This window comes from Vanellus vanellus, assembly GCF_965231255.1.
Source record: "Vanellus vanellus genome assembly, chromosome: 6".
Lineage (NCBI taxonomy): Eukaryota > Metazoa > Chordata > Aves > Charadriiformes > Charadriidae > Vanellus > Vanellus vanellus.
The window spans coordinates 15,774,445-15,797,876 of record NC_138911.1 but is presented as its reverse complement, the minus strand read 5'-3'; the positions used below and the strand labels follow the sequence as shown (position 1 = coordinate 15,797,876).

The 23,432-nt window shown below is 36.2% G+C and overlaps 1 protein-coding gene across 1 annotated transcript in view; it reads right to left on the bottom strand.

Moving 5' to 3' along the window:
- Positions 1–801: 801 nt before the first annotated feature.
- OTOG (otogelin) overlaps positions 802–23,432 on the bottom strand; it is a gene marked incomplete at its 5' end in the record, with an annotated part of 113,923 nt that continues 91,292 nt past the window's right edge. Inside the window, 16 exons of the mRNA XM_082485060.1 lie at positions 802–1,030; positions 2,302–2,381; positions 7,017–7,062; positions 8,350–8,469; positions 8,882–8,986; positions 9,762–9,940; positions 10,880–10,955; positions 12,137–12,177; positions 13,042–13,140; positions 13,599–13,700; positions 14,929–15,039; positions 15,411–15,515; positions 16,297–16,509; positions 17,397–17,591; positions 19,724–19,862; positions 20,752–20,972. Of these exons, the coding sequence (XP_082341186.1) occupies positions 830–1,030; positions 2,302–2,381; positions 7,017–7,062; positions 8,350–8,469; positions 8,882–8,986; positions 9,762–9,940; positions 10,880–10,955; positions 12,137–12,177; positions 13,042–13,140; positions 13,599–13,700; positions 14,929–15,039; positions 15,411–15,515; positions 16,297–16,509; positions 17,397–17,591; positions 19,724–19,862; positions 20,752–20,972 (2,033 nt within the window). The 3' untranslated portion in view covers positions 802–829. The remainder of the gene's footprint in view (positions 1,031–2,301; positions 2,382–7,016; positions 7,063–8,349; positions 8,470–8,881; positions 8,987–9,761; positions 9,941–10,879; positions 10,956–12,136; positions 12,178–13,041; positions 13,141–13,598; positions 13,701–14,928; positions 15,040–15,410; positions 15,516–16,296; positions 16,510–17,396; positions 17,592–19,723; positions 19,863–20,751; positions 20,973–23,432) is intronic.

Here is a 23,432-nt window from a genome sequence, read left to right as displayed (position 1 = left end):
TGGTGCATTTCATAAACTGGATGCTTTTATATAGATATATCTATATAAAGGACTGTAAAACGGTTTTCATATGTTAAATCTGTGTATTTTCAGTTTATGTCATATTGTTTAGCAGGAAGATAAAGTAACTACTAATTACTAATCTAGATAGCCTAAAGACAGTATATCTGTTCCATACATTACGTTTGCCATAATGCTCTTCACTACAATATAAAATACACTAGATAAACTGAAATTATTACCAGGGAATATTACATACAGTTATCAGTATTGACAATGTTACCCTATTAAAAAAAAAAAGTTTAATTGATTTTCTTATACACGCTCTACTTTGCAAGAGGAATATGATTTAAACTGAAAATTCTTTGCATGTTGTCCAAACAATTTTTCTTAACAGGCACTGAATGTATTTGCACAATTGCAATGCATTCAAAGTAGTGAACTGCTGCCAGATAAGCCCGTCAATGATTTAAAATGGGAATGGGTGCCAGACAAAGAGTGGGCCAGCTTTCCACAACAAAATAGATGGTGTTCTTTCTGTTCAGGTGTATCTAATGTAAATCACTTCACCTTTTAAGTTGGCACATATCACAAGAACTCTTAAAATAATCCCTGTGAATGAACATAAAGACAAATCACGATAAAAACGATGCAAAGCCATTCTTCAGAAATGTAGAAGAGTCCAAAAATATTTTTACTCCTTTAACTTTTAGCATTAAACTGGTAAAATTCAGTGGATCGGGTATTATATTTTTAATAGATAACCTATTCAAATTATCTTATGCTAAGAAGAGATGGGCTTGCTGTTTTCTTTCCTTTTATGTTTTTTTTAAGACCATTGGCAAGAACAATCTGTAGGCTCTTGGATTGTATAGCTGACCCAGGTTGAATTACTGGTGCAATACAATTGCACAGTTCGTCTCTGTAGTCCGAGCTCCCTGCAGCATTTGCAGAATCTTGCGTATGTGTTGATGTTGTAGTTGTAAATGCTTGCAGACGGGCACTTTCCATCACACGAAACAATGTTTACCTGGTAACAAACATGAAGAATAATCAGCAAATTCAAGCAGCTAGGGAATAAAGTTAGGAGTTCTCAAGATAGTCCAAAGACATTAAGCACTCAAAACCAATGGCAAAGCCATGAAAAATTTGGAGATATTTCCTCTATGAAATCCCGCTGTGTCTGAGTAACAAACTCTGAAGTACGTTGCCCAGATAGGTCTCAATTTTTATCTTTTATCTGAGATTAATGACAGCTTTCCTGTCAATTTTGGTAACAGCAGATTTTGGCTATTAACGGACACAAAGAAACAATTTCAGTTCTGAAGTATTCATAACAAACTTGGCTTGAATATAGCCCCAAATGTTCTGTCCACAACTCCCTACAGTATTAATTTCAGTGATACACTGATGCAGTGTTGCTATATTGTTATCAGTAAGGAGGAATATAAAGAATCAATCTTTTGGAAAGCCAAGAGGAATAATTACAAATGATACCAAAACTGTAATACGGACTGTAACAGAAACAGTCATATAAACTGATAATTTTTTTCAAGTTTAATAGTCAGGCTTTGTGTTTCTTTTCAATGAGACACTGAGACTAAATTTCCTGGCTGCTCAACAGCTTGGCTGTACAAAACCTCCTCTCAGAGTCATTTTAGAGGTTACAGCTGTTTCCCTACACTCTTTTATTACAGCTTTTCCAGGCGCTCTTACACATCTCATATGAGACGTCTGTCTGCACCCTTGCTGCTGCTCACATTGCCCAGCAGGACATTGTTGGTGTCCTCCTGCAGTAAATCCTTCAGTAGACACACAGATAGTGCCTCATTATTGCTACACATTTCACAGTATGCTCATGCTGCTGTCTAAAACCACTTCAGGACCCAAGATTCCTTTCTTCACGAAGTTGGCTTTTAAATACTTTCCCTAGGCAGATGGAAAATCAAACATATCTGCAGCCATTTTAACTGTAGTATATCACTGGCAAGATTCAGTTATATTTACGTTAATTTGCATATAATAATAATTGCATTATAGGGTGAACTGGGACCTTGGCTTTGCACTAAATCAACATGCGCCTAAACGCATACAAAAGCAGAAGTCACATCCCCCTTTTTCTTATTATTTGAGAAGATGACTGCTGAGAACGTAAAACAGCTTTGAAACACAAAACCCTTTGTCTCTGTGAGGGAGATGCAGACAACAGCCTTGTGGAATTTGTGTTTCCTTTCTTCCTTCTTTTTATTTCTCACATTTTTTCCCTTCTATTAGAAGAAATCGTGACAGTTATTTACTTACTGGTGTGTTACTCCTGCAGTCATTCTTGCGGATAGTCATCCTAACAGTCACCTTTTTACAGAATTTCCCATCTTCCTTACCTGCAAAATGGGCATTGATTGAAAAATATCAGCTCAAATTTCTAAATGTTTCAGACACAAGAACATTCCTGAATGTTTTATGGGGTCAAGACACACAAAGAAGAAAATACCCAATACAACACTGCACATACAAAACTTCAGCAGTGGCATTAGCTATACGTTGTATTGCTTTTAAAACTATTCTATTTCATGCATTAAAGTATCTATCTCCTAACATCTTTAATAACAATTATAAAAGGTTCATTCTTCACTCAGAAGCCTTTTAAGAGTAAGACCACTGTCTCAAAAAATTTTGTAAAATTGATCAACAGTCCTGTGGAAGGGTTGTTAATAATGCATAAAATGCATTTTCTACGAAATAACTGTAACAACTAAAAGCAACAATTGCATTCCAGTGGTATAAACAAAGTTTAAAACAAATACTTAACAGCAGAATCTGAAGAAGAATAGGGCTTCAGGGGCTTTACATTTCTGCATGTTTTTATTAAATAAGAAAAAGAACACCAGTGAACAGATGAAATTTTTTATTTACATTTTCATTAGGATTATTTCCACAATTTTTCCTCACAGAATTATGTACAAAATACATAGAAGAAATAAAAAAGATAAAGAGAAATCATGAAACAAAATGAGGAGTCAGACTTAAAGGAATCATGAACATTCGAAGAAAAGCAAAGAAGTTTAGCATAAAGTTCAGTTGTTAGAGATCAGAAAGCACAGCATCTTCTTACGATGATCCTTTCTGTGCTGAAACACATCACATTGCAGATCTGTAAGAGAAATGAATAGTCCATTCCATTATAACAGCTTCCACAGTTTCACAGCAGATTTTACACACCATGATGCAGCTTTTCATGACCGTCCACTTACAGAGCTGCATTTTCTTTCAGTCAAGAAATTCAAAGATGTTGACAAAAGGTGAATGCTTAGTTACAGAAAAGCAGGGGCAATGAAAGACTCATTGGTTTGACCAATACCGGATACTGAACTGTGACAGAGGTTTGAAACATCTCGATGTGCGATGTCCTGTTCCTTGCCCTAATCACTGTCAAACCAGGTAATACTGATTCTCAAAGAGTAGCATTTTTTGTGTTAGCTTGTGTGTTTTTTTTTTTTAAATATATAAGCCTGCTACTATTTCTAGACATAGCAGAGGTTTCTTGAATGTGAAAGGACGGACAGCAATGAATCTTCCTGGAAGCAAATAAAAATCTACAATCAGAAATGGCTGGCTACTGCTTGAATACCATTGAATTATACTTGCTTAGAGAAAAAGTAAATTCAGAAATGAAGAAAAAATAAATTGTTTTTGAAAATAAAAAACTCACCATTATTTCATGTTTCTCATAGTCCTATTCATGTCCTTTCTTCCTTTATGGTATAAATGGTGTGTAGGATGGAGAATTCAGTGCAGCTGTGGCTGTGACTTCATCCAGGCTATAGTGAAAGTACATATCTCAAAGATATAAATATTTAATGGATTTCCATGCATGTACTTTAATGTCCAGTGGCTTTTAATGAGCTTTACAACATAATACACTTTTCCATGAAAAACCTTACAAAACATGTGAGCCTCTTATGCGTGTTGTATTATAATGAGATTCTTTTTCACAGTCTGTATGGTTGAAAATTCTTGCTTGGTAATTGGGTTGACACATAACAATGTTGTTGTTTAAAGTGATGTCAATATGAAAGAGTAATATAGATTTCAGTGTAGTACTTCTAGAGCCATGAGTGTAATTTAATGAAGGATGTAACATTCAGTGATATACAAAGTTACAGTCAACATAATTTCTCTTACAGAAATATGGACAGATGTTTTCACATAATAAATGCCACAGTAATTGCATTCTTACCATGTTACAATTCAAAAAAATAACATGCTCTATTTAAAAGAACAAAGATAATCTCCAATTTTCACGGAGTAAACATAGGCTTGGTGTTTTCAGTTTACTGTCCTAACTATGTATGGGAAAGAAATGAACGGCTTCTATTTTATATGCCACTGGAAGCAAAACTATATGATACATCATCTGCAAAAATGTTGCTTACATAATAAGCTTTAACAAGCAAAGCCATTAGTCTCTACATTCTACAGCACTGTAAACATAATGGAATTAGCTTACATTTTTAAACACAGCAATTTTACACATGCAGCAAGCTAAAGACTATGCAAGTGCTTACTACCAACAGTACATTGTTGGCTAACAACAATGCACTGCCCATACAGTGCAAAATGAAAAACAAAACAAAATCAAAATGTGAGCCACTCTGAACCATGAGCAGTTAAACTACACTGCAGCTTTTGGCATAATTGGGTAACATGAGGCCTGATGCTCCTATCAGGGAGTACATTGTTGGAAATCAACAATGATGCTGTTTGGGTTGGTCCCACCTATTTCCAGGAAAATGTACCTGTGTTACAGCTAGCATAGGCTGTAGGAGTGACTGGGCTAACAGGGAATGGGAGGAGCATTGACACTGAAGAACCTGGTAAGAATATTACATATTGAACAGAGTACATGTTACAGAGGTTTCCCTATCAGTATGAAACATTCTGGAGTTACTAGATTTCAGCATATTTGAGAAAATAATTCAACCTTAAAATGTCTGTATACTACAGGATCACAGAATGGCTGAGGTTGGAAGGGGCCTCTCGAGGTCATCTGGTCCTACCCTCCCTGCTCAAGCAGGGACCACTGTGTCAGCAGTTCAAGACCATGTTCAGGTATTACTTGCATTGCTAAGCCTAATGTCAAAACCAGGAAGAATCTGATCTACATTAGTATAACTAGGACAGTCTGGTACCCTAAATGAAAGTTGTCTTTTGGGGCTACAAGAAAGAAATACTATAATTTCCTCTGAGAGGTGTTTCTAAAAACTCTCTAGGTTTTGATGGAACTCCTGGGACATAATTTTCAAACACCACTTAAAACACACAATGGTTTCTAATGGTAAACTAATTCAAAAGAAAAGAAACTGATAACCTTATAAAACGTCTCACATGATTACAACTGACTAACTGCTCTCACGCCAGATTTGTTCAGAGTCAGAATGAACTACATGATTCACAGAGGTACTATGTTGTTTATAAACAGATGTGAAATCAAAACTGTATGAATCTACTTGTAAATGCATCTCAGAAGTCACTGAATTTTTCAAGGGTTTAATTTTACTTTGCGATGCATGCCCCAAATTAATAACTTCCTTTGTCTTAATTATTTAAGAGTGTGGTTATGCTCTCTCTGTACTACTCTCCATAGTAGCAAGGTCCTCTGCCTTGCTGAAAAGTAGCTTAATGGACTTTTAACAGTCTTAATAAATTGCTTGTTCAGAAGCTGGCTTATATGGCTGCTAAGGCATTGAAGGGTAATGTCAGATAATCAAAAATTAATCTCAAAGAGCCTATGGAGAATCTGCTACAAAACCAGGACAAACACAGGCCCATCGGAGTGAGAAAACATGAAGAGAGATTACCATTCCCTTACAGTGATCAGAAGTAGGAAAAAAGCAGATAAATCTTCCATAGTTTCAGTAACCTTTGTACTACAAAATGTGCAATGAATAATACCAAAAAGTACCTCTCAGTTGGCAACATATATCCCACTGCAGTAACTGTGCACATGGTACCATATCTGGCAGTCATGATTGTTCAAGTCCCATCCCACTCCGCAGGAAACACCTGCACTTTTTTCCAGCTCTCTCCCACACTTTATCTCCTACTATCTTTAGCTTTTAGATAACTATTCCAGGCACTTATGCAAATGAAGTGAGATTTTTGCACCTTTCTGAAGATAATCTGATACTGCCCACTATAAAATCTCCTTTTCAATTGCTTATAAAATCGTCAACTTCAAGTATTTGAGCTTAGATTTTTCAGGTTAGGTGTCTGCCTCAGGCTAAATTCTTCATGAAATCAGCCAAAATGTTTAAGCTATGTACCAGTGTGTTAAGAAAAGTGTACTTAGCTCTTGGTTTAGCTTAAGAATTATCATATTTGGAACCTATTCTGTAGAGAATTATTTTATTTTTTCCAGAGAACCTTTATTGACTCTCTTAGATATCAAAACATATCTTGGTAATCAAGTAGGTGGAGGGGGGGTGGGGGGAGGTGGGGGAAGTTTAATTGCAAGTTCTTTTAAAAGATACTGCCTGAAGGCTTCTAAAGTATGTCTATTAATAGAACATAAAACTATATTACAGTCAATTATTTACAGCATTAACTTACAAACTGCATAGATCAATATTCATTTTTACCAAATATAAAAATATGAATGTAGACGAAGCATGCTTTAAGTATTAAGTGTTCCAAAACACAGTACATTGCATTATACTAAATACAGTAACTAATATTTTGAGGAGTTTTACACGGGAACCACAAAATACTCAAGGTAGCAATTTTAGTGACTTGGCCAGCCACAGTCAGTATCAGTGGAATAAACCCTTCAACGTTAAACTACTTTCTTCTGATTTAACTCCACTAGTTTCACTGGTATTTAAATTAGTAAAGCTGGGAAAAGCACAGCCTTTGAGATCAGTGAATCAAGCTTTCTTGTAGGAAAGAATCCACCTTATTTCTAAGGTAACAAGAAATCAGACAGACTTGTGAGGTAGGAAGTGTCATTAATCACTTACATGTTTTGCAGCATCCTTCTAAGAACGGTACAACATAGCCTCCAACCTGACCAAGAGAGAAATAAACAGGAAAAAAATTGATTTTTTCAGTCATTCCCATATATCTGCAGTATTGGAAATATCTTCCAGATAAAAATCTGCAACATTATTCAGGCAAATGCAGCATTCTGGTCAACGGATGAAGGTTTTGCTGCAAATGATCTAACTTGACTGTTCTAACACAAGTGAATATTAAGTGGTTGTCACTGAATACCACTATACATCACCAGCTACAAAAATGACACATTTGGAGAGGAAACAATTGGGTTAAATCTGACACCATCATCTGTTACTTAGAGTAAACCCCTGACTTCTTGTAGAGGCCATACTGATAATCACAAAAAAACTTATTCTGAAATCAAAGCAGGAAGAAATCTCATCTAAGTGAGAAGCCACCCACTCCCCATAGAGGAGAGTCATGGCTGCCGTCAGTGCTGTAGCATGAAGCATTCCTCAGAGTACTGTAGGAAGAATAGCTGCAGCTTTTTAAAAAGCTCTCTCAGGATTACCTTGAAGGAGAGTCCACCTTGGTATCTCAAGCCATGATGACCTATCTCTCTGCCTCATGTTTTTTAGTTTGCCTATAACAGCAAAAGGACTTTCACCAGCTGTGTAACTGAAACTCTCTCTGAAGAACCAATCCATCGTTATCTGTGAGAAAGAACTACAGCCACCTAGTTTCTTTAGGACTGTTCCCTGCTTGTGTACCATCATTCATTAAGGAAAGTATCCTCCCAGGCACATGTAAATGTAGAATTACAGAGAGCAATATGCGATTACTCCCTGCATACATTTCCTGGCATTTAGTCTAACCTCATTTTGCAAATTCAAATAGAGCTTTTCCTTCTCCTGCAAAAACTAGTCCACAAAACCTTATGTCTCACTGTAGAAAATATTTTCCTGATATTCAGACAATCTTTCATTTTCTTCAGTGTTTTTGACCACTGTGATGAATCAAATTGCTATAAGCCGTTAGAAAGGAGAAGTCCAACCCAGAAATGCATCCAAGTTCAGACAGCTGTGTGAGGATGAGTTTGACAAGCCTCTACGGAAAAAAAAAAAAATAATCTGAGAATAAGAAGAGGTCTCTCCGGCTGTGTAACTGGGCAGTCTGGTGGCACACTAGATGTGTATAGTTAGAGCTTTTCACCTTCAAATGTCTGGGCAAAACCACAGGCATTGCAAAAATTTTTAATTTCTCCCTTCTTGAGGTAAAAACGGCTTTTGTCAGTGTTAATCTTTTCATGCAAACATATATCATAGCTGGAATGCAAACAACGTATCGAACACTGACCTTCACACATTCAGTTTCATTAAAGGGTGGGCAGCCAACTGAAGAGGAAACCAGAACTGGTCCTACTGCTGTGTTAGTGCATTCATATCTGATGCAGTTTGAAATCCAAACAGTACCAGGCTGTTAAAAATTGTAAAACAGAATCTTTACTCAGCAAAAACAGTATTATAAGTATTTATAATACAATTTCATTGAATGTGATCTTGTCTGAATCAAAAGTCATACTTATAGCAAAATATAATTTAGACACATGTTAATGTTCTGTTTAAGTACACAACTTTAAAGTCCACCAAATATATAACGTTAAGCAGGTTCTAAAATAATCGAGTTGACAATGATTCATTAGCCTTTGTAGACAGCTATATAATTGTCTCTCCAAGAAATTAATGTTGTGTACATGCAAAATTATTCCTAGCATTTGGCCATATAAAGCTGCTCTTTGCACATTTTATATGGCATTGTCTGTTAGAGTATGTCAATTTTTTTGTTTACTTCTAAATATTTTGAGGGAATAAGACATGTATAAACTTACCTTAAAACTAGAAACTGTGCCATTGCTGAAAGTGTGGAGACAAGACAAGTTCTTACAGCTACCACAGCAAGTCGTTAAATCTTTTGGAGGCTGATAGACTTGGTTCTGCCAAAATCAAATAGATTATTCCTTGTATGAGACCATCTTGCAGCTCGACATTTTGCTACTGTAATGGGCAAATTTTTTTCAGGTATCTGGTTTTAGGGATGTTTTTTAAATAACTTTCAAAACCAAATAGCTTACATTTGTACACACTGTACATTCATGAAGCTTTTATAAAATACCTTTCATCTCAATTGAAGTAAATGGGAGAAGTTCCAACTCAGAATGAACTGGTCTTTCTACCATTTTCAAGTGTAAGTCTGACAGCTTACTTCAAGAACCACAGCTTACTTCTAACACACTAGACATCAAGTAAGTACATATTCAGAAAAAGCAATCTATATAATATTCCCATGGTAATGTACTATACTTTGTAAAAAGACAAGGTATCATTTGCTTATTGTATAAAGCTGTGTTCACCACATTTAGAATTCTTCTTCTATTTATATTTATTCTCTTCCCAGTTCTAATAGAGCTAATGTCTTCCAGGATTTTGTACCAGTTTGTGCATAATACAGCTAAAGTCATACAGGGATGCAAGGTGGCAGCATGCTATATACATTAGTTTAAGATTTATATGGGGGAGAAAACAGTGAAGGGAGTGAGACTTTTATAAACTTCTATCAGAAGTGCACTAGCACATCATTAGAGGGAGATCTCATAGTTGTTCTTTCCATCTGTTCCTATGACTGTAATCTACTCAGCAACCCCCCCCCCCCCCCAAGGTAATTAAGACCACCAGTCACAATATACATGTCCAAAATTCTGCATTTCTTACAGCTTTGCACTTGACAGCACAGTCTATTGAAGACATGTTTATTCGGTAGTATTTAGTGGAGGGATCAATCACGTTTGTACAATAAGAAATATGGCAAATGCCATCTGCACTGTGTTCCACAATTGTCTGTCCAGGAAGCAGCACACCTCTCTCATTACTCAGGCAAACTTTGTCTCTCACTACAAGAAAATGCAAAAATAAACAGCATGCTCAGGACAATCAGCTTGGTATCAAAACTGTTAAAAATGTTTAAAAAGTAAAACAGAAATAGAAAAAGCTACTCTACCTCTTTAAGAGCTATGGGTCAAATTTTCAAATGTAAACTGTTAATAGTAGTCTAATGCTTCACTACAATTGCCAAATTATTTCAAATGTAACCATGCATGAAATCTAAATAAATATATAATATTCTATTAGCTGCACCACCAAAATGACAGTACAGGCTTCTTCAACTGATTTGGTTTATAAGTCTACATCAGGATAAGAAACGTACCTCAGAAATATCTATTTCTCCCCACTGATTATTGAGGGCACAGAAGATAATTAGCTCAGACCTATAATGCCTTTGTTGTAGAAATCTAGGCATGGACATTCCCGACTCTATTGGCCAGGTAGGTGACCCACAGGAATTATTTTTTCCTGAGTTTTCGCAGATGATATTGGGCATGCTCTAAGATGAATTCACATGGTGCTGCACGCTATCCTTGATCTTGTAAAGCACATAAGCATGTATACCAGCTCCTAGGTAGTCTCATAATGGGTTAGCAGGATTTTTCTTTATGTGGACTTCGGGTGCATGTTTTAGTTTCTTGCTGGAGTCCTTACTCCAGCTCAGCAAAATTCAGACTGCTTAGTCAACACCACCCCAACTTTCCCAAAACTCTGCTATTTCGCTGGACAGACCTCTGGCTGCAGGAACTAACAGAATACAAGGACAGGCCATAATCAAACAAATATTTAGTGAGGGGTCTTATTTTCTCACCTCTTCTTACACTATTTGTGTCAGTCAAATCTTTCCTCCTCTGTACCATGTTCAAAGAGAGCATCTGATTTATCATTCCTAATTACCTTAGCACTCAAAAGGTTATTTCTTTGAATTAAATTCTTTTCTGACTTACCACATTTGTACTTAATACAGTTACAGATATTTTCTGTACTGTTCTGAAACTGTTCATCTATCTGAAGTTTCTGCCCCTAAGTGTATAAAAGCAGAAAAAAAAAAAGAGAAGTGAAATGACACTGTTTTCTTATCTGTATGATGTTTTTCTTTTAAACACCTTTCCTTCAGGATTTGAGTAGCAGTATCTCTTTCCCCTAGAAAACTATTTTGAATCCATTTTCATCACCCACAGGGACATTTAATTTAGTAATGATAATTGAATGGAAATTTTTTTTACACCTGAAAAACAGGAATGGTTGTTGGTGTCAGTACACCAGACATTTTGGACAGAAAAGACTACGGCAGGCCAACAATGAAATGCAATGGCTTGCCTTTGTAAAGAAATCTCCATGCAGTGTGGAGTATGCTCTTTCATGGAATAATTTAATCGAGATAGATAGTATTGCAACAGAACAACAGATTTGTAATATATAAATATATTAAAAATATATAACAGATGTAATTTTTAATTTTGCCTTTTATTGTTTATACGTTTACATATTAAGATTTCTCTCCCAGTTTTCTGCAAGTCCTGATTCCTTATGCCCAAGTTTCTTCATCTATGAAATGAAAGTACTAACAACAACCTCACTTACAAGTATTTTGAATTTCCTCTCTAAAAAATGAGTACTATTTCCAATTCCTTCAGGACTCCAACTTATAATTTTTATAAATTATTCCCATTGCAATATTATTTTCTAGACAGAATAATGACAAGCAAAATCAAAGCACACCCAGTACTGACTGAGAACCTAACCCAGCAATGCTAATAAGCATTTTTGTAATGCAGAACAAGTCACAATCAAATACAGCTAAAAAGTTCTGCTTAGTCAGCAGTCTGAGTGCATGGTACAAGTTAACATATTCACCATAACAAATAATATTAACAAAACAATGATGCTTTAAAACATTTAGTTCTGACACTTTAAAAACAAAATATCATCCTTGGGTGCATGAAAGCAGTTCCACTCTACAAATACTTCAGGGAATGATATGGCCGTAAAAAACTTCAGAAATTTCACTGGTATACAGCCATTTTATTCTGCAAACATTTAAACCTGTTTTCTTAAAAATGCATATATCTTCCTGTAAAGCAATTTTTAAAAAAGAGTGACATGGCATTTCATATTTCACTGATAAAACTATTATTAAGATACCAATAAAAAGATTTATTAATAAATTAATAAAAGAATACTGACAAAGAAGAATTTCATACCAGTTTGCACTGAGGTTTGGGGATTGTTTCGCATGCACATTCTAAAAAAAATACGATAATAAAACCAACAGTTTACAAAGTTATTAAAGCCATTTGCTTAAAAAAGAGCATCAGAGAGAATAGAAATTCCAGGTTTACAAGTCATCACTGAAGAAGGTCTGCTCATTTTTTAAATATACCCACCTGGGGAGTCCAGAATTATGTCTGATTTCTATTCCATCCTGAAAACCATTTTCTGGATAGAATAATGACAAGCAAAATCAAAGCACACCCGGTACTGACTGAGAACCTAACCTAACCTAACAAGTCACAATCAAATACAGTTAAAAAGCATGCTTAGTATCCTTTTTAATAAAAAGCATCCTTTTTAATCCATCCTAATACCAGCTTCTATGACCACCTTTACTTATTACAATTTACAGCATTGTATCAACTGCAGTCCATCTGAACACGTTAAAAAAAGATGATCATTCTAGCCACTAGCCTCCTTGCAGTGATGACAGTCATTACAATTAATACGAAGTAATGGAGAATTGTGGTTAAGGCAAAGAGATGTATGATATACTACCATCTTTTTAAACTGGCAAATTCCTGACCGGTGACCCTAATCTTCTTTTTTTTTAAAGCTATAAATAATTTACTAAGTCTTACAAAATTTTCACGATGTTAAGTCACCCAGTTTGGACAGGCAAATTCTACAATATGCTATCACCCTTGTGAAGCAAGGAAAACCAATACAGGCAGATTAAGAAGTTCTGTACCATTAGATGACTTTTCTATAGCATTTGTTCATGGGCAGATCACAATGGTATAGCTTGCTGAAACCAGACTTAAACCCAAAAGACTAAAGCTCTTGCCTGTGTTTTTTCTTTTAAGGCAAATAAAATGAAAATCAGTCATTTTACCACATGTCCGAAAGGGGCAGCACTTCTCTGGGCTCCATACCTCCACCAAAGACATGCCTAGCATACATTTGAATTCAGGACAACGATGTATTTCGCAAACTAAAATTAAAGAAAAGAAAGTCCAATAAACACAAGGTTGTCATATTTTGATGAACAGAAATGTGAAACAAGAGATAGTAAATTACTTATTCATAACAAATACCTTTAGAAAACATCTTACTTGAAAAGACTAATAACCGAAATCTAATCATCAGCCATCAGGTAATAGTAGTGTGGAGTACAAATACTCTAGGAAAATATTTAAAACAGTTTTAAATCTCCAGAATTTGGGGCCTGAAATTACTCATTTGACTCCATGATGAAGATATTCAGATAATGCTTTAGGCACATGAAGCTTTAAAAGTAAAGATTATTTGTTCAGGACTACAAATGATAGCTTGCTTATATGCACAAATGGAGCTGTATCTCTAATCCACCATTTTTGGCACTGAACATCCACACTACAAGATTTTACATGTTCTCTGTTACTTGAAATATCAAAATAAAGTCAAACTTACCACACTGGTATGTAGGGCAACACCTCTCTGTAGTATTGCCATCCACAATAAGAACTTCTCCTTCTTGACATTTGGGTAGTTGATCAGAGCAAGCCTCACATGCTAGAGAAAACAATTATTGAAATATAAAACATTGGAAGAAATTTTACTACTGCCTAGGAAACATGCCCGTAAGTTTGTCACAGATGCATATGAAAGAGAACCAAGATACTCTGCATTCATTCCTTATAGTCCCTATAAAAAATGCTAATTTTCTGTGTGGCTTGCCTTTTCTTTGTCCCCTGCTACAAAGAATGAATACTTTATTTGTGAGTCAGATCACAATAAACAGGATTTTCTCTCCCTTTTGGTTATGAAAAATTTTGCTAGAGTTTCTCTCCTACCAAGCCACCCTGTTTTCAGGAACGCTCCTCTGCCTGAATTATAGGATCTTTGATCCCAAATAAAGGGCATCTCCTGTGATCCCAGTGTTATCCTCCCACTTGAACACATACGAAAACCACAATAGGTACTTGTGATAGATACAGTGCAAAGCCTCGTTATATCAAAAAAGAGACAGAATGATGCTGTGCGGACAGTGAGAAGAGCCAAACACAGCACATTGCTATCACATGATCAAAGTGGCCCCCTGATCACTGTAAATAACAGAAATGTAATTGAAATTCTCTATTAACGCTCACATTTTTGCACATGGAAGAGCTAATCAAGATGATTTGGCCTGTGATTCACAGATATCTATGTGCAAAAATAGAGTAAATTCAATAGGACCTCATTATCACGTTATTGTCATACAGAAAACAACCATATGGCAACATCAGAACTCCTATACTGATGCCAAAAATGCAATTTTATTATTGAATAAAGTCATTAAATGCCAAACCCCAAAAGAACTGAAAAAAATTGTATAATACTCTGATAGGGGATATTCATCATTGAATAAGATGGGCTGTAGCTGATACAACAGGATATAGGGAGCAAGAGCATATTAAACTTCCGTCTTCTTTCAGCTAAAATATTCATGCAGCTAGTCCACTCACTGCACATGGACAGTCCCTCAAAACACTCAACTCCCTCATCCATGGACTCCACCACCACTTCTCTACATGACCCAGGAATACTACTCAGTTGCACAAAACTGTTTTGTGACTCTTGATGGTTGTTGTCATTTCTTATGTTTTGTAAACTTAATGCCCATTTTTTTAACCACCTTCAAGCTTTACTACGTTGGGAGAGCAAAAGGAAGCAGAAGGAGCCTTAATTGGCAAGATAATAGTAGACATCATTGCATATGCAAAAACACTGATGGTCTCAACCAGCCAGGATACTGTACCACATATATAGGAAATGCAACAGGTACTCTCCACCCGCGCAGCAATTAGCGTTTGATCATCTCGACAGCTTGGCATCTGCTCCATTGGTTCACATTTTGCTGGATCACATTCTGAAAAAAGTACAACAGTTGTATTTCTTTATACAAAGTATAGCATTCCTCCTTTGTTATGCTACATCCCTAAGAAATGGCAGTGCAGAGGAGAAAAACACTACAAGATACTTTAGAAAAACTTCTACCACTTATGGCAAGAGAGGAAAGACACGTTCTCGCCTGATTATTAAACACAAGACTCCATCATTGTATCTGCTAAAATTGAGACACAGACCAACCCTGAGCTTTTAGATTAAAGAGAATTTTGTAAATGGCCATAGTAACAATGATGTCTACACTAACTACATTTTGGCTTCTAAGATGATCTATTTAGTTTACTAAATGTCTTTTACAGGGTAAACTTTTTTACCTTTTCAAAAGAAACCTACCACAAACGTAGTTGGGACAACAGGATTCTTCACTGTAGTACATGACCAGCTTTTCCAAGCCATTACACTCAGGGATTAGGGATTCACATAGGCTCTGATTACAAACTGTTACATAAAGGGAAAGAAAACAAAAAAACCTTCTAAATATGTTATGCATTTATAAGTTGAGTAGAGCAGTGGCAAGCAGTATTTGCAGTTTGATACCTCAAATCTCTAAATAACAACATGCATATGAAAACCAAAACAAACCAGCAAAAAAACCCTGAGGCAATATGCAGAAGTGTCCGGCATTTGCAACACTCTCCATGGAGGCAAAATTAAACTAGAGCTGAGTCCTTGTGAGAATTTAATAATAAAAAAAAAAAAATCCCTGTGAAAAAATCACTGCAACATCATCCCAGGTGGTGACAACATGAAAACTGCTTGCAATTTCTTTTTGAAGATGGACTTTCTAAGCTAAATAAGGATTGGAGAAAAAAAAAAGCAGCTTTTATATACTTTTTATAGTGCTCGCTTCGTAAATTAGATAAACAATCATGTGATCTTTTTTCCTCAGAATTGGTCATATAATTTATTTGTATTTGAATATTAAAAATAAATCAGTAGCCTGTACAGCTGAGATAAATACAATTCATATAAAAATAAACATAGTGCTATTTCAGTCTTTATAACCCTCGTCCCCTCCCTCTACCTCTCCCCCAAAACCTACTGGATACTGACCCTAATAGTACAAAGTTTCTACAGTTTTCTATATAATCTGTAAACTCAAAACAAAGTAATTTCTGTTCACTTCAAAGCTAAGATGCGTGACAGGAAAACAAACCACAGAGAAAGTATGTCTGCATATTCCAGTGGACAGTACTCATAATCATTAAGGAATACTTACTACAGATCTTCTGAGGACAACATGTCTGATCACCAGGAACAAGCAAGGCCACTTCTGCAAATCGCTGGCAGTCTAAATTGTGGATATCTGTACAGTTGTACTCCACTGGAATAACGGTCTCACTGTCAACACATTTTTGCATACAGCATCCACTCAAAGAAGTTTTCCAGATCTCACCTACTGCACGAGGTGCTCCTGAGCTGTCTGTACAAGCTAGATCAGGACAACAGAAAACGGAAGTAATTCCTTTTTACTTCAAATTTTGACCACCATTTTCTTCCACAGCGGGTGTGGATCTATGAAGTATAAAAATCCCAGGGTTTTAAAGGCATTACCTATCCCCATCACCCCACGAAAAAGTGAAAGAGGAGACAGTCTGAGACCGAGTTTGTATGGGAAAGCAAGACACTCAATACCCTCCAGAGGATCAGGGCCTCCACTTTGTTTTGTGTCTCCACTGCAAGGCTAATCACTTAAAATTGCCATCCAATCTTTTGTTTTTAAAGCAGTGATCTGAAGTTACTTTTATATTTCACACACGGCAAAACTATTAATCTACAGTGCTTTATGTAATGTGGTATATAATAATATATGTGGTATATATAATGCATCTTTAAGGTTTGCGATGTTAAAGTATTGGTCCAGAATTTGGTGTGCTCGGGCAGAATTGTAATGAAAATAAATATGAATGATGGCAGAAAGAACATAGGACATATACATGTATTATGCAAAACATGTAATTAACTGTTGCTGCATGTCTTCTGAATGTCATTTAGCATCAATAGGTTGGACCCTTGGCAAAGGGCTGGGTGAAAAGGAGGCCAAGTCTACCATACTTAGAATAACAATGCATAAACATAAGCAAAACCTTCCATTTTGGAAAGCATCCTCCAGCTGAGAGAAGGTGAGCAAAATTGTATGTCACAAGGACATTCCCTGCTTGCTCATCTGTAGTTATTTTTTACTGAATATCTAGAGTCCTCAACTGAATGACACATGCAGAACCCACATAACATCAGGCCAGAACTTGGCTTATCACTAATGAAATATCTGACCATAGACTTGCAGATAATAAAGAAGAAAATCACATCCAAATATACCACATTTTTCTTCAGGAATACAGACAGCAGTGTGAGCTCGGTGAAGGATGGTCCCTCCAGCACAGACGCAGCCTTCTGTCAACACCGAGCAGGAGTCTGAGTCCAGCGAAGCAAACTCGTTATTCTGACAACTATCTGCAACCTCACAGGCAGCTATACAAGCCTGATAGGAGAAGTTTTCAGAGCAGGAGAAGGCTAGGAAGGAAATAAACAAATCACTCATTTTGAAGTTATAATCACATGAAGCAGTACCTAAGAGAAGACATTATTATCTTCTTGTCAACTTCCTGCACTTGCCAATTCAGTAGGATCTACCAACCTAAAACACTGATATAGATCAGTTACCTGCTACAGGACAAATTCAAACAAAAGGAAGTTGTGAGCACTTTTACTTCTTTTCTTCTTGTAGTAACAGTTTCGTCAGGCTTAAGTTGGCATTTTGGCAGTAGAGATATCAAAACATGCAACAGTGTCAACACAAAGTAATTTAAACTTCAAAAATATTTGCAAATACTGCACAGATTAATAATATGGTGTTCTGAATCATTCTGGATACTTTGCAGGGGGTAAAGAAAATGCAGTGATTACTAAAGGGCAAAGCTTTGTCAATTACAAAAAAAAATATATATAAAGGCAAATTCAGCATTGTTTTACATGAAATGATAAAAAATTGGATTAATTCATTACTATGCTTAATATATATCCACTTTAATTACTCTTGTGTGTGTGCGTTATTTTTAAGTCAAAAAACACAGTTAAATTTAACATTGTTTATACTAGTAATGTAAATTCATTAGCATGTTATGGGTGCTTGCAGGAATAGACCAAAAAACCTCTCATGTTGGTTTAACTTTTGCTATTGAAAGCTTAACGTGATCTTTCATTAGTCCAAACCAGTGATTAAAGATGCAGAAATATGGCAAACAAAGAATGACTACAAATGCCAACAGTGTGGTTCTGTGAACTACCAAAATATACGATCCTTATCATGTAATGATACCTAAACCATACAGCAACACCATTTGGAATCATGGTAATGAGACGAAGTCCAGTTTACAAAGGGACTCTCTGCTCAAAATTAAAGGTTCCAGTTAGACTTTAAAGATTAATTGGGAAAGGAGGTTGATTTTATTCAGCTCCTCACTACTAAAAATGGCCATAATGCCCCACAGGAAATATCTACTAGACCCCTGTAAATAGAGGAACTCAAACTTCTAAAAATCAGGCTACAGCATATTAGCGCTTAGTGACCACAAAATCCAGATGCGACTTCATGGTTCTTCCTTGCTAGGCCCGCACCACCAGAGGTCACTGTGCTATAAAAATAAGAGCGATGCATCCCTTCACTGTAGATGGAATACATAACTATATTTACAGATATTTTGTCAGATCTCTTTTTAAACAGTTATTTGCTAGTAAAATCCATACGAAAAGAAGATTTTTTTTTTTAATTGACTGGTTTTAAGCTTCAGACTCCATGACTATTAGTTGCAGGGCATTATGACATGCCTGCATGAAGCCTGTACGCATGCACCCCCTTAAATCACTTTTATAAAGACATCACTTATTTCTGTGTACGATGAGTTCTCTTATATTTGGGGATCACGCTTAATCAATAAGTCTTTCCCTTTCCAAGCACTGAAACCACAGACTTCCCTATGTTACTACTGCATAGGGCTTTTCCTAGGCAATCATCGAGAGCACTGAGATGCTGTAATCCAAATTGTCTATTTACTCACAAATATAGATCTCACTTGGCCTTACATTTTAGTATGTTGCTATGGGAGATGTCTTCTGCCAGGATACTCCAGCTCTCAGGTTTTACTCCTTGCTTTCCATCCAATCTCAAAGGCATTTCATTTCTCTAGTCCTTTCCCCAAAGACACAGCTTTCTGGAGCAGCATCAAGCACACATCACCAATTCAAAGTACCACAGAACTTTCTTTCTGTGGCTTCCTCCTTTCCACAACCAATTCTGTTGTGTTTTGGTTTCATCAGTGGAAAGTGGAAAGAGAAATGAACACTACATTGCAAATGAGAGTATTTGACTTGTACAGTTAAGTACATAATAAGCCAGAGTAGGCTTCTGAGCAGGGTTCTTTAGCTTGCCTTTTCCTCTGGTGAAATGGCTATAACAATCCTGATTCCTTTTTGCACAGTGCTTTGAATTGTATCATTAAAAATGATGAATTTATTAGCTCAATAACAACTCCCAAAGTACATGAGGACTCAAGGAGCACTGGTATTTTCAACTTACAGTAACTCTTAAATTAGGCAAATTTTGTGTCTGTAAACACTAGAGGTAAGCATATATGCAGAATACTTACGACAGTAATCAGAGCTCCTCCATTCTATACAAATATTAAATTTGTTGCACATTGCTACATAGGCAGCTAGTGAAATGCATGGATTTCGAATGTACTCAGTGTCTTGAACCCATATATCACAGAATAGCTCAGGTGGAACCTAACAAAGAAAAAATAAAAAGAATGCACTGTCACAGAGACCCTGCTAAGTAGGAAAAAGGCTGACCTTTTTAAATATCAGCTACAAACAATGAAGCCAAAAGTTCCTAGTTCACAGTAAGCAAGAGGCCACCAACCTTCACTGGTGTACAAAGAAACTCTACTAGTATTTAAGAGTAAGGCTTCCTGAATGTTGAAAAAATGTAAGACGTCCTTCATCTCTTATAAGTGCCAAGGTAAGAGCTAATACAGTTTTTCCAAGAGAAGGCATAATTACTCATTATTCCTTGTTCTTCCTTACCTCTATATTTTTGTCTATTTTTGGCCTCCTCTTCATCAAACTCAACAATATACAAAAGGTGAAATGGTAAATGTACTCATATGAGCACAAATAAATACTTTATTTGCATACTATGAGTTTGTTATTTGCTTTAGGTTTGCTTTAAATGGTCTGTTCTACCCTCTCATCTCTCTAAGCTGGAACTCCCTGCCTCTAAAGCCTTTGAGAATGCAGACTCTCAGATTACCTATTGCGATTTGGAACTTGTTAAATTACTGGACACTTAGGGATAAATTAAATCCTAAAACTACTTTATTTTACTTTGTTTTACATCATCTTGATACAATTTGATTAGTTGGGACTGATGGTATTGTCAAAACCAACAGATATATATTATGAATTCTGAAAATGTTAGTTGCTTATTGCAACTCTATCAAGCTGCCACACTCTTAAATTATTTTTACCTCACAAATGTAAATACAAAAAAGTATATATCTCATTCCACAGATGTGATTACATGTAGTTTCACATTAATGAAACTATCGGGTATACAAAATTTTAACAGAACGCATCTCTCTCAAAATGTAAGCTTCCAAAATAGTTAACATACATAGGGATGACAGCTGCTGAAGGTCTGGTTCAACACCATTCTTAAGCACTCTGAGCAGTCCATGACTGAGCAATTAGTTTCCTGATGCCTGTCTTCTCCAACATACTTTAACGTTTCTGGCACTTGCCAGCTGTCTATAAAAGCCGATGGAGAGTTGCTTTTGCTTAAAACTGTCCTGTTGGGTAGCATCAGGTCATTTTCCAAATTTCTATCACAAAAACCTGTGTATTACCAGAAGAAAAAAAACAGGTTAACTTCACATGGTTCATTCTGAAGTGTGTTTGAAGTGGCATATTCAAACAAGTAAATAGCTTTTAAAAAACTTGTACAACGTGACAGTATCACAACCCAAAACACATGTAGAAAGTCTCTGGTAGGATCAAAATCCACAAAAGTAAGACAAACTAAGCAAAGCAAAAGTAAAGATGCATCTATTGAGTGGAAATCTATTGCATATCAAAGAGCTGTTCAGAGGGCCCAGCTACGGCACACAAACTTCACTCCTCAGTTGCACAAGCACTGAAAGAAGAAATCAAACTTTTCTTATTCACTTCTCTGAAGGCAGCATCACATTTTGTTTCTGTTTAAACTAAGGTAGTTGGCAATTTTGAAACACTTCAGAGCAAAGGAAGTACGGTAACACATGGAGAGTGACTGGTCAACACAGAACATCCAAGTACTACAGTAGTATTCTCTGGAAGGTCCTTTAGGAGCCAGCAGGTACAAAAAAGCAGAATAGTACCCCATTCTTTCTTCTAAATCACAATTTCTGAGACTTTTGTATCAGACTTCTAGAACGTTTTCTTCTGACTTCTCCACAAACTTGCATGGCTATTCTAAATCTTTATCTGTTAAAAAAAATATTTGTGGATTTAACCCTTTTCTAGAGAACTGTCTGTTTTATCATTTTTCACAATTCTTGACAAGAGCAAGCCATTGACTATCACTGACACAGCAACAGGCATTCAGAGAGTAAAATAGCTTCTGAAACTAACGATTATTCAACTGAAAATGTTTCTGGTTGAACTTTTTGAGGTTGTGAGGCTATGCAACACAAATAGGAAGTACTTGATAGTTCTGAGAGACTTCAAAGGATTGCTGTCATGTCTGGGATATCTTTTTCCACTTCTCTTACACATTGACCAGGAGATTTAACACAGCAAAACTAAGGCTTCATGTTTGGCTTGGTGGGATCTGGTTGCAGCTAAAACTGACGTGCTTGTGCCCTCTTTCACCAGTGTTCCCTTCCCACATCCCTCATCTCCCACACTAGCTCTTCACCAGTTGCCAAGTTTGCCTGATCCTTCCACTGTAAAAGACACTGTTGCGTCTGACACAGATCATTCCAAGGGATGCTTGCTGCTACAAAACTAATGGTGTCTTCAATTTTATTATTTCCATGAAGCTGAGAAATCAGGATCTGCAGTTCAGCTAAAAGACATCTGAGAAAGCTCAAATACAAGAAGCAGGCTAACACAGAAAGCACAGGAGATCAGGGTAGACTAACTTACCCTGAAAAGATGCAGTACAACTAGTTCATTTAAAACAAGTTCTGGTAAGTTGCACCAGACAGCACTGTGCAGCCAGAGTTATGCAGAGAATCCCAATCAGAGATGAATACCAGAAAAATACAGCACATTATCTGAAGAAATTGTACTTGGAACACCATCTACAGAAATGTGTTGTCAACTAGTTAAAGTGCCTTGTAAACCAGAAATGTAATGTTCCACATTCTCCCTATCACAGTAATCAAACAGGTAAAGGCAAAAGAGACTTTCAGGATAACTTGAATCAGGCTTACAAAAAAATGCAGTCTTTACTTTCTTGTTTCTTTTTGATCTAATTACAATAACAATTAGCCTAATAGAGAAAGAATGATGTTGAAAACAAAAGTGAGGGCAAATTACAGAAAATAATCCAGTTTCAAAACTGCAGTAATTCAAAAACTCTTCCCTTGCAAGAAGCGCATTACTATCTGCAGGACTTGGAACTGGACTGAGCTATCACTGGTATTTGATACTGAGCTACAGGCATTTGCCCTTTCTGAAACTGGAAAGATATCCACTGTAATGATATGAACTCTGTAACCCTGGGTTTCCAGCTCCAATTTACAGCAGATAAATTTACAGATTCAGGTGTCACAGTAAGGATTTACATCAACAAATACACACTTGCAAAAGCTAGAGCACCAACCGCTTATTCAAGGCTATGTTTTTAGAAAGAAAGAAACTACATGAAACTATTGAGCAGACCCAACAGAGTGCAAAATTATGGTTATTTAATCTATTACTATTAAGAAATTCCATCTGAACTATTTCCTCCAACAGATAAATTAAGATTAGTTCTCTCAAGTTAACATTTCCTTTGATTTCTGACCTTTAGAAACTGAAAATAGCACATATCGCTTCCTATCAGATGGATATCAAACACTAAATCTGTAAATGACCTTATTTGACATATGGATTTAGGCCCAGCTTACTTATTTGGGTTTGGTTACAGCAATCATGCCTGTGATTCAAACAAGTTACAGTCAGAAGCAACACTACAGGTAAAAAGTGATTACATGGATAGGTATCAAACATCATTGCAACAATTAACAAAATTAATAATAATTTATTTCTAATAGTATCTTAAACTTTGCAGAGACCTGCAGTGACTCTTCTGGGCTAGATTCTGCAAAA